The 12,997-nt window shown below is 56.9% G+C and overlaps 1 protein-coding gene across 2 annotated transcripts; it reads left to right on the top strand.

Moving 5' to 3' along the window:
• The first annotated feature begins 392 nt into the window (after nt 1-392).
• Nucleotides 393-12,215, top strand: ANKRD16 (ankyrin repeat domain 16). 2 transcript variants are annotated; one of them, XM_050325457.1, is made up of 9 exons: nt 393-524; nt 642-980; nt 2,034-2,254; nt 5,177-5,219; nt 6,217-6,325; nt 7,292-7,453; nt 9,933-10,011; nt 11,110-11,311; nt 11,719-12,215. In XM_050325457.1, the coding sequence occupies exons 2-8, from the start codon at nt 652-654 to the stop codon at nt 11,268-11,270; spliced, it is 1,104 nt and encodes a 367-aa protein (XP_050181414.1). In that variant the 5' UTR covers nt 393-524; nt 642-651; the 3' UTR covers nt 11,271-11,311; nt 11,719-12,215. The 2 variants fall into 2 exon arrangements, 1 of the variants encoding a protein (XP_050181414.1); XR_007630103.1 differs by lacking the exons at nt 393-524; nt 11,719-12,215 and having other exon boundaries at nt 652-980; nt 9,933-10,970; nt 11,034-11,252.
• The last annotated feature ends 782 nt before the right edge of the window (nt 12,216-12,997 follow it).

Genomic DNA, 12,997 nt, shown 5'->3' with positions numbered 1-12,997 from the left:
GGGAGAAGAGAATTTTTACTTATCTTGAGGGAAAAGGGAATTTTTACTGATCCTGAGGGAAAAGAGAATTTTTACTTACCCTGAGGGAGAAGGGAACTCACTCCTGCCCATCCTGAGGGAGAAGGGAATTTTTACTTATCTTGAGGGAGAAGGGAACTCACTCCTCATCCTGAGGGAGAAGGGAACTCCTGCCCATCCTGAGGGAGAAGGGAACTCCTGCCCATCCTGAGGGAGAAGGGAACTCCTGCCCATCCTGAGGGAGAAGGGAACTCCTGCCCATCCTGAGGGAGAAGGGAACTCCTGCCCATCCTGAGGGAGAAGAGAACTCCTGCCCATCCTGAGGGAGAAGAGAACTCCTGCCCATCCTGAGGGAGAAGGGAACTCACTCCTGCCCATCCTGAGGGAGAAGGGAACTCCTGCCCATCCTGAGGGAGAAGGGAACTCCTGCCCATCCTGAGGGAGATGCCATTTTGTGAATTTCCTTAGGAGAAAGGAACCCCCAGTTTTCCTGGAGATTCCTGGAGGTAGAGGCCAAGTCCCGCTTTCCCTGAGGGAAAACCTCCTTCCTGGTTATCCCAGCCCCCTGCCCGAACCCCGATATCCCTCCCTTTCCCCCCATTCCCGCTGTCCCCGTTCCCCAGCACTGGGCCCATGGCGGAGCGGGAGGGGCGGCGGCTCCTGCGGCTGGTGCAGGAGGGGAGGCTGGAGCTGCTGAGGGCTGAGCTGCGTCCGGAGGACATTCCCGAGGCCAGGAGCTGGCGCTGGGGACGCCTGGGGGACACCCTGGTGCACCACGCAGCGCGCCTGGGGCACAGGGACGTGCTGGAATTCCTGCTGCGGGAGCTGGGGATGGACCTGGAGGCGGCCAACGGAGACTACAAGAGGCCCCTCCACGAGGCGGCGTCCATGGGACACGGGCAGTGCGTGTCCTTCCTCCTGGACAGCGGGGCCAGCGTGGACTGCCTGAAAAAGGGCGACTGGTGGGTCTGGGATTTGGGGCCGAGGGATTTCTGGGTGGGGAAGGTGGAATCGTGGAATGGTTGGGGTGGGAAGGGACCTTAAAGGGATCCTAAACCTCCAGTTCCAACCCTTTCACTATGCCAGGTTGTTCCAGCCTGGCCTTGGACACTCCCAGGGATCCAGGGGCAGCCACAGCTGCTCTGGGAAATCCAGTCCATGCCCTCACAAGGAAGAATTCCTTCCCAATATCCCATCTGCCCTCTGGCAGTGGGAAGCCATTCCCTGTGTCCTGTCCCTCCGGGCCTTGTCCCCAGTCCCTCTCCAGCTCTCCTGGAGCCCCTTTAGGCCCTGTAAGGGGCTCTCAGGTCTCCCTGGGGCCTTCCCTTCTCCATGATGAACATTCCCAGCTGTCCCAGCCTGGCTCCAGAGCAGAGGGATCCAGCCCTGGGAGCAGCTCTGGATTTGCTCCAGCAGCTCCACATCCTTCTGCTGTTGAGGACCCCAGACCTGAATTCCATGTGGGATCTCACCTGAGCAGGGCCAAGAGGGAGAATCCCTCCCTCCCCTCCTGCTGCCCACACTGTGGGATGAGCCCAGGATCCAGTGTCTTTTTGGGATACATTCCAGCTTTGTCATTGATTTCCCCCCGTTTCTCCTAAAAGTTATAAATTACTCCTCCCAAGTCAAAGCCCAGGCAGCTCCTTTAGAGCTGAACTGACGCAATTCCAAAGGGCAGCATTCCAGTGCTGGGAATTGAGACTGTGCCAGCCTGGATCTGACATCAGGGGGAGCAGGGGGAGGCCGAGATTCCATGAGCTGCCTGTGCCTGGATTTGTGTCACGGGCCCACAGTGCCCTTCCATCCATGGATTAAAAAAACCCAGGATCTAGGTGCTTCCTCACCTTTGGAAAAAGCCTTATTTGCCTTAAAAACACACAGTGCTCTGAGGGATTGTGTGGAAAAGGAGCTGCACTCTGAGCTGTAAAATCCCCTGGATCCAGGTGGGCCATCGGGCCTGCTGCTCCCTGGCTCCCAGGTTATTCCACTGACTGGATTCCCGGATTTTCCTGCAGGACTCCCCTCATGATGGCTTGCACCAGGAGGAACCTGCAGGTGATCAGATCCCTGGTGGAGCACGGAGCCAACCCGCTGCTGAGGAACAAGGATGGCTGGAATTGCTTCCACATTGCCAGCAGGGAGGGGCACCCCGAGGTGCTCCGCTACCTCCTGGATGTGTCCCCAGGGATCTGGGACACGGAGAGCACCGTCAGGAGGACGCCCCTGCACACGGCAGGTAAAGGGGGGACCCCTGGGAAGCAGGAGGGTTGAAAAAGGGATGTTGTTCCAGGGAAAAGAGATGTTGTTCCAGCTTGTTTTGATCTTGGAGAAGCAAAACCACAGGGAAACAGTGGTGGATCCATCCCAGGAGATCCTCCACTGGCTTTGGCCTCCTTGCAATAAGGTGTCCATCTCTGCCTCCCTGTCATGGATGTATCCAAGCTCCCACATCTTGGAATACCTCCCAGCAGACTTTTCCTGGCTGGTGTGTAAAGCTGTGAATTGCCCTTGGGAAAATCCAAGGATATCCTGGCACTTTAAAAGTCCTAAAAGAACCTTTTGGGATCTGCCTGTTGATGGATCCTTTGATCAGTTACAGTGTCCTCAGGGGCCTCAAGCTGCTCCAGGGGAGGTCTAAGTTGGATATTGGGAAAATTCCTTCATGGAAAGGGCATTGGAAGGGGCAGGGGTGGAGTCCCCACCCCTGGAGGGATTTCAAATCCCTGTGGATGTGGCACTTGGGGACGTGGATTTGTGGTGGCCTTGGCAGTGCTGGGGGACAGCTGGGACTCCGTGGTCTCAGAGCTCTTTTCCAACCCAGATGATTCCATGATACCAGTCATGGATTCGAGGTTTTGCTCTTCTCACCTTACTCTTAAGAAGGAATTGTCCCATGGTGAGATATCCAGAGATATCCATGGGGAGATATCCATAGAATTATCCCATGGTGAGATATCCAGAGATATCCATGGGGAGCTATCCAGAGCTGCTTTGTGCAAAGGGGAGGGATAATCCCTGCTGGGAATACACAGGAGATGTTGGAGTTGGGGCCCACCATGTCCAATTCCCATTCCCTGTCCTGTTCCTTGCTTCCAAAGGATATATAAAGGACAGATAAAAGGAAATAGCAGGGGAACGAAGATTTTCAGGGATCCACATCCATCCCCAGCTTTGTGGGGAGCAGCAGGACACAATCCCATCCCAAGTGGGATTTGGCTGCATATTCCAGTGTCTCCACAGGAGAGAGGAGCTTTGGCTGCCCCACACTCCTTTCCCAGGGAATTTAATAGGGATTAACTGTCTGGAAAGAGCCGAGGTGTCGCGAGGCCCCCCTGCTGTGCTGTGAATCATCTGCTGGATGTGCCGCTCCCCTTGCCTGTCATTCCCGTTCCTTTTGCAGCCCTTGCTCCGTCACACTCTGCTCCATCAGCGCTGACAATTCCACCCTCGGGCTCCAGCTGCACCCTAAGTCCTTGTGCTTGGCCTGGGGATGAAAGGCAAGGCAAGGAGTTGTTTGGTTCAGGCTTTGCCCGAGTGGGAAGTGACAGATCCCGATTTTTTGGGGTGTGTTCCCCTGTCCCGGCTCCATCCCGGGTTTGTGTTTCCTCTCAGAGAGTGGGGGGTGTTGGGCTGGGATCTGGGGGCAGGATCAGGAGCAGATTATCCTGTGGGACAGGAGGGATTTTCCACCTGGAGCTGGAAGTCTCCTCCCTGACAGCTCTTGGGATATGGGAATGCAGAGTTTGGGATCCAACGCTCAGTTCTGCTCCAAAGAGGTATCTCCTCCTCTGTGTTGTCTCCTCTGTTTGACTTCCCTGTGGAAAAGCCACAAATCCACGATTGTGGGTTGATTCCTGGTCTTTTGCTGATCCCAGTGGAGCAGCAGCCGCTGTGGGAGTGACTGGGAGGTGGGAATGGCTGGAGCTGCTTAACCCACCACTTCCCCAGTGTAATTGAAACCAGGATGATTCCAGAGGCAGCTGCTCCATGAGGTACCAATATCCCCATTTCCCTCCCCCCTCCATCCCATTGGAAATCCACAGGGATGGAGGGGCTGGAGCTGCCAGGGGAAATCATGTCCAAACAAACTCCCGTGTCCATGAGTTCCCACCCCAGGGGTGTGGATATGGCACTGACCCGTGGCCAGTCCAGCTGGCACACTTATCCCTGGATAATTTTCCTCCCTGGGGTGGATTCCTTAAGCTTTTGCTGCTTCCTGTATCCGTAGCCTGAGGGAAGAGAGCTGGGAAGGTGGAATGAAGGAGGTGGAATTCAGCAGGATCTGAGTGTGGCAGCTTTTCCTGCTGCTGGGAAAGGATGGATTTGTGTTGCTTGGAGTGATTTTTCTCCCTGTGAGTTGGATTTTTTTAAAGCCTCCATTCAAAAATCCCTTTCCCAGCCTGTGTTTCCATCAGCTCAGGGCTCAGAAGAGCCAGAATCTGGGAAGGTGGGATTGGGATTTCAAGGAGCATCTGAAGGCTGTTCCTGGTAACACACATTTCCCAGGGGCCCTTTTCCCATCTCCTGATGGAGCAGCTTCAGGCTTGGTTTGATATCCTTATTATTATTATCCTTTTAATATATTCCATTTGTTTTACGAAATGACCTGCAGGGAAAACCACCACCACCACCAAAAAGAAAAGCCAAATCAAGGCTGTGTGATGAGAAATGTTTAAAAAATGGGAATGAACCGGGAATGTTTCAGGGCAGGGTGCTGAGCACCTCTGAGCCGGTGCCTGGGTGAGGATTCTTCCTTAGGGTGATGGGATGGGAGTGGCTGAGGAGGGGTGGAAATGCCACCCCAGCTCTTCCCCCAGCTCCCTGCTCTGTGTTCCTTCTACTTCTCCCTGGATTTCCCTTCGGGAATCGACAAATCCTCGGGACAAAAGCTCTTTGTGTGGGTTTAATTGGCTTGAATCCCTGCGTGTGCTCTGCAGGTAGAGCCGACCAGTGCCTGTATCGTACCTTTTCCCTGCCTTACCTCCTGTTTTCCTGGGAGATCAAGGAAAGGAAAGGCTTTTCTAACTACAGCCCCAAAAGAATCAAGTTCAACCCCCCGAATTGCAGGCCCCTGGAGCCGGGAGGGTCAGTACCCTGTTAGGCGGGCGGTGGGTGCCGCGGAGCCGGGACTGACCCGCGTGTTCCCTCTGTCTCGCAGCGATGCACGGCTGTTCCCAGGTCGTGGAGCTGCTCCTGGAGCGGTAAGCAGGCTCTTCCCAGCTTTTTGCTCCCCTGCTGCCAGCCCGCCAGACCCGGGACGACAAAGGCTGACTGTGCCGCCCCGCTGGGGCATCGGCCACACAGCTGCCATCCCAGCGCTCTGAGCTGCCATCCTGGCGCTGTCCGCTGCCACTCCAGCGCTCTGAGCTGCCATCCCAGCGCTCTGAGCTGCCGTCCCGGCGCTGTCCGCTCCCTCTCCAGCGCTCTGAGCTGCCATCCCGGCGCTGTCCGCTGCCATCCCGGCGCTCTCCCCTCGCTCCAGGTTTTTCCCAGCTGGCCGGGGGCCCCGGGGACAGGGACGAGGGCTCTGTCTGCCCTGGATGCGCTGCCGGGGCTGTGGCACGGCCCCGGTTATGTAACTCGGCCTTTCTTTCCCTGCTGATTCATCGAGGCCGGATGGGCAGCATCAACACGGCGGGGTTTCTGGCGGCTCAGTGCCGGGCACAGCTCTGCTGGGCTGGGCTTAGCTTTTGTTTTTGGGCTGTGGAGTGGCTGTAAATCGGCCCAGTCATCCCTGCCGCTGTTCCCCGTCCCTGGGAATCGCAGCTAATCCCAGCCCTGTTAATACCTGGCCGTGCTTGGCCCAGCTCTGTGATTTGAGCCAGGCTTTCGGGTTTAATCCAGGTTTAATTCAGTTTTCTCTCAGTTTAACCTCAGGGAGATTTGTGGGCTCTGATTTTAGCCTGTCATTACCTGAGGATCCTGTTTTTTTCCCTGCTTCCAGGGCACACCTTGCCCTTCCTGGAGACCCTCTGGGCAGGGGGAAAGGGAATTATAAATGATGTGTAGAGGCCTGGCTTGCTCTCTGCTCCCAAAACACCCCCACAGATCATTCCCCAGGCCCTGAACCACCAAGACAGGTTTATCCATCAGGGTTTCTATGTCCCATTTTCGATCCCAGTGCTGATAGCCTCCTTCCAGGAGGATTTTAGAGCTGCCAGCAGCTCTGTCCTTGCTTTTTTTTTCCTCCTCTCCCAGGTGCCACTACCAGCCTGACAGCAGGGACAGGTGTGGAGTCACTCCCTTTATGGACGCAATCCAGAATGGGCACCTCGACATCGCCCGGATGCTCCTGGAGAAACACCAGGTGGGTGCCAAAAACCCCTGCCTGCCCCCTCCAGCACCTGCCCCAGAACTGCCAGGACGGGAAAGAAGAAAATTCCCAGATTGTAAAGAAAGGAATTGTGGAGGAAGGCAGATTCCCCCTGGAGATGAGGACTCAGCTCCAGGTGAAGATCTCACCCTGGGGCAGCAATCATGGAATCATGGAATGGTTTGGGTTGGAGAGGCCTTGAAGATCATCCAGTTCCAACCCCAACACCTTCCACTCTCCCAGGTTGCTCCATCCTGGCCTTGGACACTTCAGGGATCCAGGGGCAGCCACAGCTTCTCTAGGAAACGTGTGTGTGCCCACAGCTGGTGGAAGGGGATGGCACTGGCAATGCCAGGACTCAGTGTGGAGCCCCCCATGGCCATCCTGAGGGTGGATAACACGGACACATCAGTCCCTGTGGCCATCCTGAGGGTGGATAACACAGACACATCAGTCCCTGTGGCCATCCTGAGGGTGGATAACACAGACACATCAGTCCCTGTGGCCATCCTGAGGGTGGGTAACACGGACACATCAGTCCCTGTGTCAGCCAGAGCTCAGCCCTGGCCCCCCAGGCAGCTGCTGCTCCCGTGCTGTCTCCCAGGAATCCAAGGCAGGGATGTCACTGGAGCCAATTGTGCGTGGCAGGAACCACCCCCTGCATTATTTATTGATCATTTATTGATGGCTGAGCCATCTGAGCTGGCTGGGGCCCCCTCAGGGCTCATTCCCACGGGCTTGGGATGTTCCCTTACGGTTTCAGTCTCACATTTCAGGCTCTGAAGGTGGGAGAGTTGATTTAATTCCCTGAATTAACCTTGGCCATGGAGCAGCACTGGAGTCACTGGAAGCGTTGGTGCCTCCGAGGTCCTGAATCACCCCCAGCCCTCAAGAAACTGGGTGATATCCTTTGGAGATGAGTGCCCTGTGTGTTAATTCCATGACTTTCCTTCATTCCAGGCGTGTCCCACAGCCATGGATGCCCTGGGAGCTCAGGCTCTGCACAGGGCAGCGGTGACAGCCCAGGATGGATCCATCCAGTTCCTGGTGTCTGAGCTGGGGGTGGATGTCAATGCAAGAGCCACGTCCCTGCAGATCCCAGCCCTGCACTACGCGGCCAAGGTTGGTCCCTGTTCCCAGAATCCCTGGGAAAAGCCTTTGCCAGGTGCCTCCACCGCCTGGGTTGGGAGGGGGAGGAGTTGCATTCCTGGCTCATCCTCTGTCCCCATCCATCTGCTCCTGGGCACTCCCATTCCCCGTTTCCTGGGAAGCAAAAGCAGCGTGAGCAGCAGGGGAGGGGAGGATTCTCCCTCTCTGGTGAGATCCCACCTGGAATACCGTGTCCAGCTCTGGGGTCCAACATCAGAACGACCTGGAGCTGCTGGAACAACTCCAGAGAAAGCCATGGAGTTGTTCCCAGGGCTGGATCCCTCTGCTCTGGAGCCAGGCTGGGACAGCTGGGAATGTTCATCCTGGAGAAGAGAAGGGTCCAGGGAGACCTGAGAGCCCCTTGCAGGGCCTGAAGGGGCTCCAGGAGAGCTGGAGAGGGACTGGGAACAAGGCCTGGAGGGACAGCACACAGGGAATGGCTTCCCAGTGCCAGAGGGCAGGGACAGATGGGAGATTGGGAAGGAATTGCTGGCTGGGAGGTGTGGAGGGGCTGGAATGGATTTCCCAGGGAAGCTGTGGCTGCCCCTGGATCCCTGGGAGTGTCCAAGGCCAGGTTGGACGGGGCTTGGAGCAACCTGGGCTAGTAGAGGATGTTCCTGTTGGACCAGATGACCTTTGAGGTCCCTTCCCAGCCAGGCCATTCCATGATTCCGTGCCTGTGTCCAGCTGTGCAGAGGGGAGGCAGGAACGGAGCGCTGGGAAGCGGGGGCAGCTCCCGGTGCTTATCGGTGTCCTTCACTCTGGGGCTGGTTTGAATCCCAGGCAGGGAGAATCCCTGGAGCTTTCTCCTCCTCCTCCTGCATGGGAAGCAGGGCCTGATGGGCTGGGAGTCCTGCAAAGCAGATCCCGAAATCCTGCTGCCCAGGATCCCGAAATCCTGCTGCCCAGGATCCCTCCCTCCTGGAATTCTTGCTCCATGTCTGGTAACTGGCAGGCAGGGAATATCCCTGCCCGGATCCCGGGATTTTAAAGCAGGCTGCAGCACTCCTAGCCTGGGGTAGCCCTGCAGTGGGAACAAAGCAGCATCCCAGTGCCTGCAAAGCCCTCCGTGGCACTCAGTCCCTGGGAATGCTGGCGGGACCCAGCTGGGCCATTGCAGCTCCCCCAGAGGAGCCCTTTCCCCAGCTCCCTTCCCTCCTGCTCCCACAAAGCCCTCCTGGTTGCCAAGGGGATGATTTTTGGGAATACAGTGTGCCTTGGAGGAGATCCCAGCTCCCTCCTGCCTGATTAGGGGAAGGTTTAGATGGGATTCTCTCCCTTGCCCAGTGTCACTTTGGATTTACACCCTCATTTCTTTTTTTTTTTTTTTTTTTTTTTTCCCCTTTATCCTGCTTTTTTTTGGTTGTGTTTATTAAACACACGAAAATCAAATTATGGCTTTTTTTTTTTTCTTTTTTTCAACTCAATTTGCTGCCCAGGCTGTGGCAGCTGGAGCAGTTCGTGGCTCCAGGTTTTTGCCATGGAAAAGGGAGAGTGCAGCAGGGAAAGGGGAGCCTTGGGCACAGGAAAGATGCTATGGAATCCTGCGGGAATGAGGGAGAGGAGTGGGTGGTGGGGATAAAAAAGAGCTTTCCACTCTCATCCTGCACGACAGAGATTAATTCATGGCATTGAAGAATTCCAAGATCAGGCATGTTATTTAGGGAGGGAGGATTGATTTAGGGAGAGGGGAGAGGGGTGGGGGCTGTGCTGTGTTTTTGCCCTGTGGAGTCTGGGATTGGCTCTGGGCAGAGGGAGGAGGGAGGACAGTGAGGTCAGGGCTGCCTGTGGCATCTCACAGGGCATCCCAAATCCTGCAGCAATCCTCCAGGAGATCCACAGCCAGGTGAGCAACAGCTCTTGGGGCTGAAATAACCTTGGGAAGAGCAACTGGGAGTTACAGGGATTTGGAATTGAAAGCTGGAGAGGGGCTTTGGACAAGGGATGGAGGGACAGGACACAGGGAATGGCTTCCCAGTGCCAGAGGGCAGGAACAGATGGGAGATTGGGAAAGAATTGCTGGCTGGGAAGGTGGAGAAGGGCTGGAAGGGGTTTCCCAGAGCAGCTGTGGCTGCCCCTGGATCCCTGGGAGTGTCCAAGGCCAGGCTGGAGTAACCTGGGCGAGTGGGAGGTGTCCCTGGGGTTGGACCTGGATGGGCTTTAAGGTCCCTTCCCACCCAAACCATCCTGCCATTCCATGAAGGTGCCTGGTGGCACCTCCCTGGCCATTCCCATGGGATAAGAGCAGCGCTCCTGCTGTGCCAGGGCAATCCCTGCCTCGTGGATCCCCCTGCACTTCCACAGGCATCTCACCCCGCCTTCCACCCGCTGCAGGATCCTCCGGAGCTCGGAGCAGCTCCCGGTGTGCCCGTGGCAGGGCAGAGCTGTGCCCTCCCAGGCCAGGCAGGGGATCAGCCGTGCTGAGCTGATCCTGGGTTCCCTGTTCCTGCAGGAAGGACACGCACACACCATCCAGACGCTGCTGGCCCTCGGCGCCGACATCCAGGCCAAGGACGGGAAGGGCCGTTCCGGTAAGGAAGGAGCTGCTCCTTCTCCCAACTCCTTCCATAAGGGCTCCCCAACCTCCAGGGCACCTCGTGCCATGCCTGCCCAGCACAGCATGCAGGGAGATCCCGAATCCACAGATCCCAAAGGCTCTGGGAGCAGCGTGACGTGAAAACAGGGTTTGGGGTTTGGTTTTTTCCCATTTTCATTCACTAATTTTCGCCTTGCTGGAATTCCTGGTGCCTGGCTCGGGGCTTTTCCCTCGGGGAAGAACAGAGTTGTTCCTTGGGGAAAGAGCAGGGATGCAAACCAGGCTTTCTCTTTATCCACCTTCCTGGTTTTCCCACGAGACTTCCCGGAGCTTCGATTCTTCGCCTCGCTGGAATTTGGCTGGAATGGGCCCGTCGGGAGCAGGTTGGGGGGACGAGTGCAGGGATTTCAGGAGCTCTCCAAGCCTCGATTTCTCAGCAAACAGCCCAGAAATGGCTCATGAGCAAATAATAATGCAGGGCTGGGACGTAAATAGAGTTGCCATAGTGATGCTGGCGAGCCGGGGTCGGCATTCCCGGCGGGAGAGGCTCCGTCAGCTCTTCCAGCAGCATCTCCCTCTCGGGAACAAACCCCACGGAAATGGCCTCAGCCACTGCCAAAACTGGCAGCTCTGAACCAGTCTTGGCGTTGGGTTAAAAACACCTGGGGGCTTCTCTCCATCCAGCCCCTCCCGGAGGGAATCCCAGCTCTGCCCAGCTCATCCAGCCCTGGGATGTTTTCCATGGCTCCAGGTGCTGTGTCTGTGTCACTGTGTCCTTGGGAAGCTCCTCATCCATCCCCACTGGCACCCGCAGGGATTATCCACAGGGATCAGGATGCACATGGGATCAGACATGGGGAAGACAGGTTCTCCAGGGAGGCTGCTGGATTCCCATCCCTGGGAACACCCTGGGCCGGGTTGGACGGGGCTGGGAGCACACCGGGATAGGGGAAGGTGCTGGGGTTGGAATGGGCTGATCCTGGGGTGGCTCCCAGGCCGTTCCCTGGATCCCTGGAGGTGCTGGGGTTGGAATGGGCTGATCCTGGGGTGGCTCCCAGGCCGTTCCTGGATCCCGAGGCCGTGCCATCCCCAGCCCTGCACGCGGCCGTGGCCGGGCAGCGGGCGGGGGCCGTGCGGCTCCTGCTGCGTGCCGGGCTCCGGGACGGCGCGGATGGCTCGGGAACGCTGGCTTGGCAGCTCGCCAGGAAGCCACAGGTCATCCAGGCATTCCAGGAGTCCCAGGGCACCACGTGAGACACGAGGAACCAGAGCAGCCCCCGCGGGAGTTTCACACGGTGGGTCTGTGGTCACGGAATGACGTTTGGATTTAGGGAATGATCCGTTTAAAATCCGTTTGGGATTTTCCCCCAAAATCGAGTGGAGGAGCCAAGCTTGGCACTGGGGAGGGAATGTGATAAATATATTACATGGGATTGCTTAAACAATGGGATGGGGCTGGGCTCTTCCCTGGGATGGGGGGAGGTCTTGGCACAGGTTTTCCAGGGAAGTTGTGGCTGCCCCTGGATCCCTGGAAGTGTCCCAGGCAAGGTTGGAGCAACCTGGGATAGTGGGAGGTGTCCCTGCCCATGGATTGAGATGAACTTTGAGGTCCCTTCCACCCCAAACCGTTCCATGACTGTGTCCCACTGCTGCCCCATCGCTGTAAATTCATGGCTCTTCTTCCTTCACTCCCGAATTCCAGGGCTGAGCTTCCTCCCAGAGCATCCAAACAGCTGAGGCTGCAGCTCCCTGCAGGAAAAATACCCAAGGGAGATGGTGCCACCTCATGGGACCTGCGTGGCTCCTGCTGGGACATTTCCACCCCACGGCCATCCCAAAGGAGAAGATCCACCCGGAATGTTGGGTTTATGGCCCTTCTTGGTCCTGTTTTCCACTCATCTTTTTAATTGTTTTCATTTCCATCTCTGGATTTGGACAAGGACAGGGAACCTTCAAGTTGCATCAACCTCTCATATCCTTTTGGAGCCCAAAACTGATCCCAAATCTTCTGGAATCCAGAGTGGGATCTCAGCCTTGCAACAACATTGAGGGTCTTTGGATCAGGCTGAAAAAAAAAGGAGCTGGAATTGCAAATTCCATAGAAACGTGGAATGCCCTTGTTTATGCACAATGCCAAGGGGGAAAACCAACGGGATTCTGCTTTTTTGGGGTAGGAGGGGTCACAAATCAGGCAGGGACTGAGCTGAGAGGTCTTGTCCCTCCATCTGTGGAGAAGGAGCTTCTTCAGCAGGAGGAAAAACAAATCCATGCTGAAGGTGCTGCTGGGTGGTGGCAGCTGGACCAGCCCCTGGCTGGGCAAGGGAGTGCTTTTATCCCTCCAAAAATCCTGGATCCTTCCAGGGATCTGTTCCTGGCCTCCATACCAACCTGGGAAATGCAAGGGGCTGCCTCATTCCACAGAATTCCCCCTGGGAAGAGCCCTTCCCATCTTTCTGGCTGGTTGGGCTGTGGTCACTCACATCAGGGTGGGAGCTGAGCAGTCAGGACACCGTTGTGTCCGTGGGAATGTTGCTGGGAAGGGCTTGGCAGGGCCAGGCTGTGTGTGTGCAAATCCCATTCCCAAATCTGGGCTTTGGGTGGGAAAAGACCTCCCACTATCCCAGACTGCTCCAGCCTGGCCTTGGACACTCCCAGGGATCCAGGGGCAGCCACAGCTTGTCTGGGAAATCCAGTCCAGCCCCTCCCCACCTCCCAGCCAGGAATCCCTTCCCAATCTCCCATCTGTCCCTGCCCTCTGGCACTGGGAAGCCATTCCCTGTGTACTGTCCCTCCAGGCCTTGTCCCCAGTCCCTCTCCAGCTCTCCTGGAACCCCTTTAGGCCCTGCAAGGGGCTCTCAGGTCTCCCTGGAGCCTTCCCTTCTCCAGGTGATCCCCCCCAGCTGTCCCAGCCTGGCTCCAGAGCAGAGGGATCCAGCCCTGGCAGCAGCTCCAGGGCCTCCTCTGGGCTCTCCAGCAGCTCC

This window comes from Myiozetetes cayanensis, unplaced genomic scaffold (genome assembly GCF_022539395.1).
Source record: "Myiozetetes cayanensis isolate MyiCay16 unplaced genomic scaffold, myiCay2020 scf3, whole genome shotgun sequence".
Classification (NCBI taxonomy): domain Eukaryota; kingdom Metazoa; phylum Chordata; class Aves; order Passeriformes; family Tyrannidae; genus Myiozetetes; species Myiozetetes cayanensis.
This window is presented reverse-complemented; position numbering and strand designations above follow the sequence as displayed.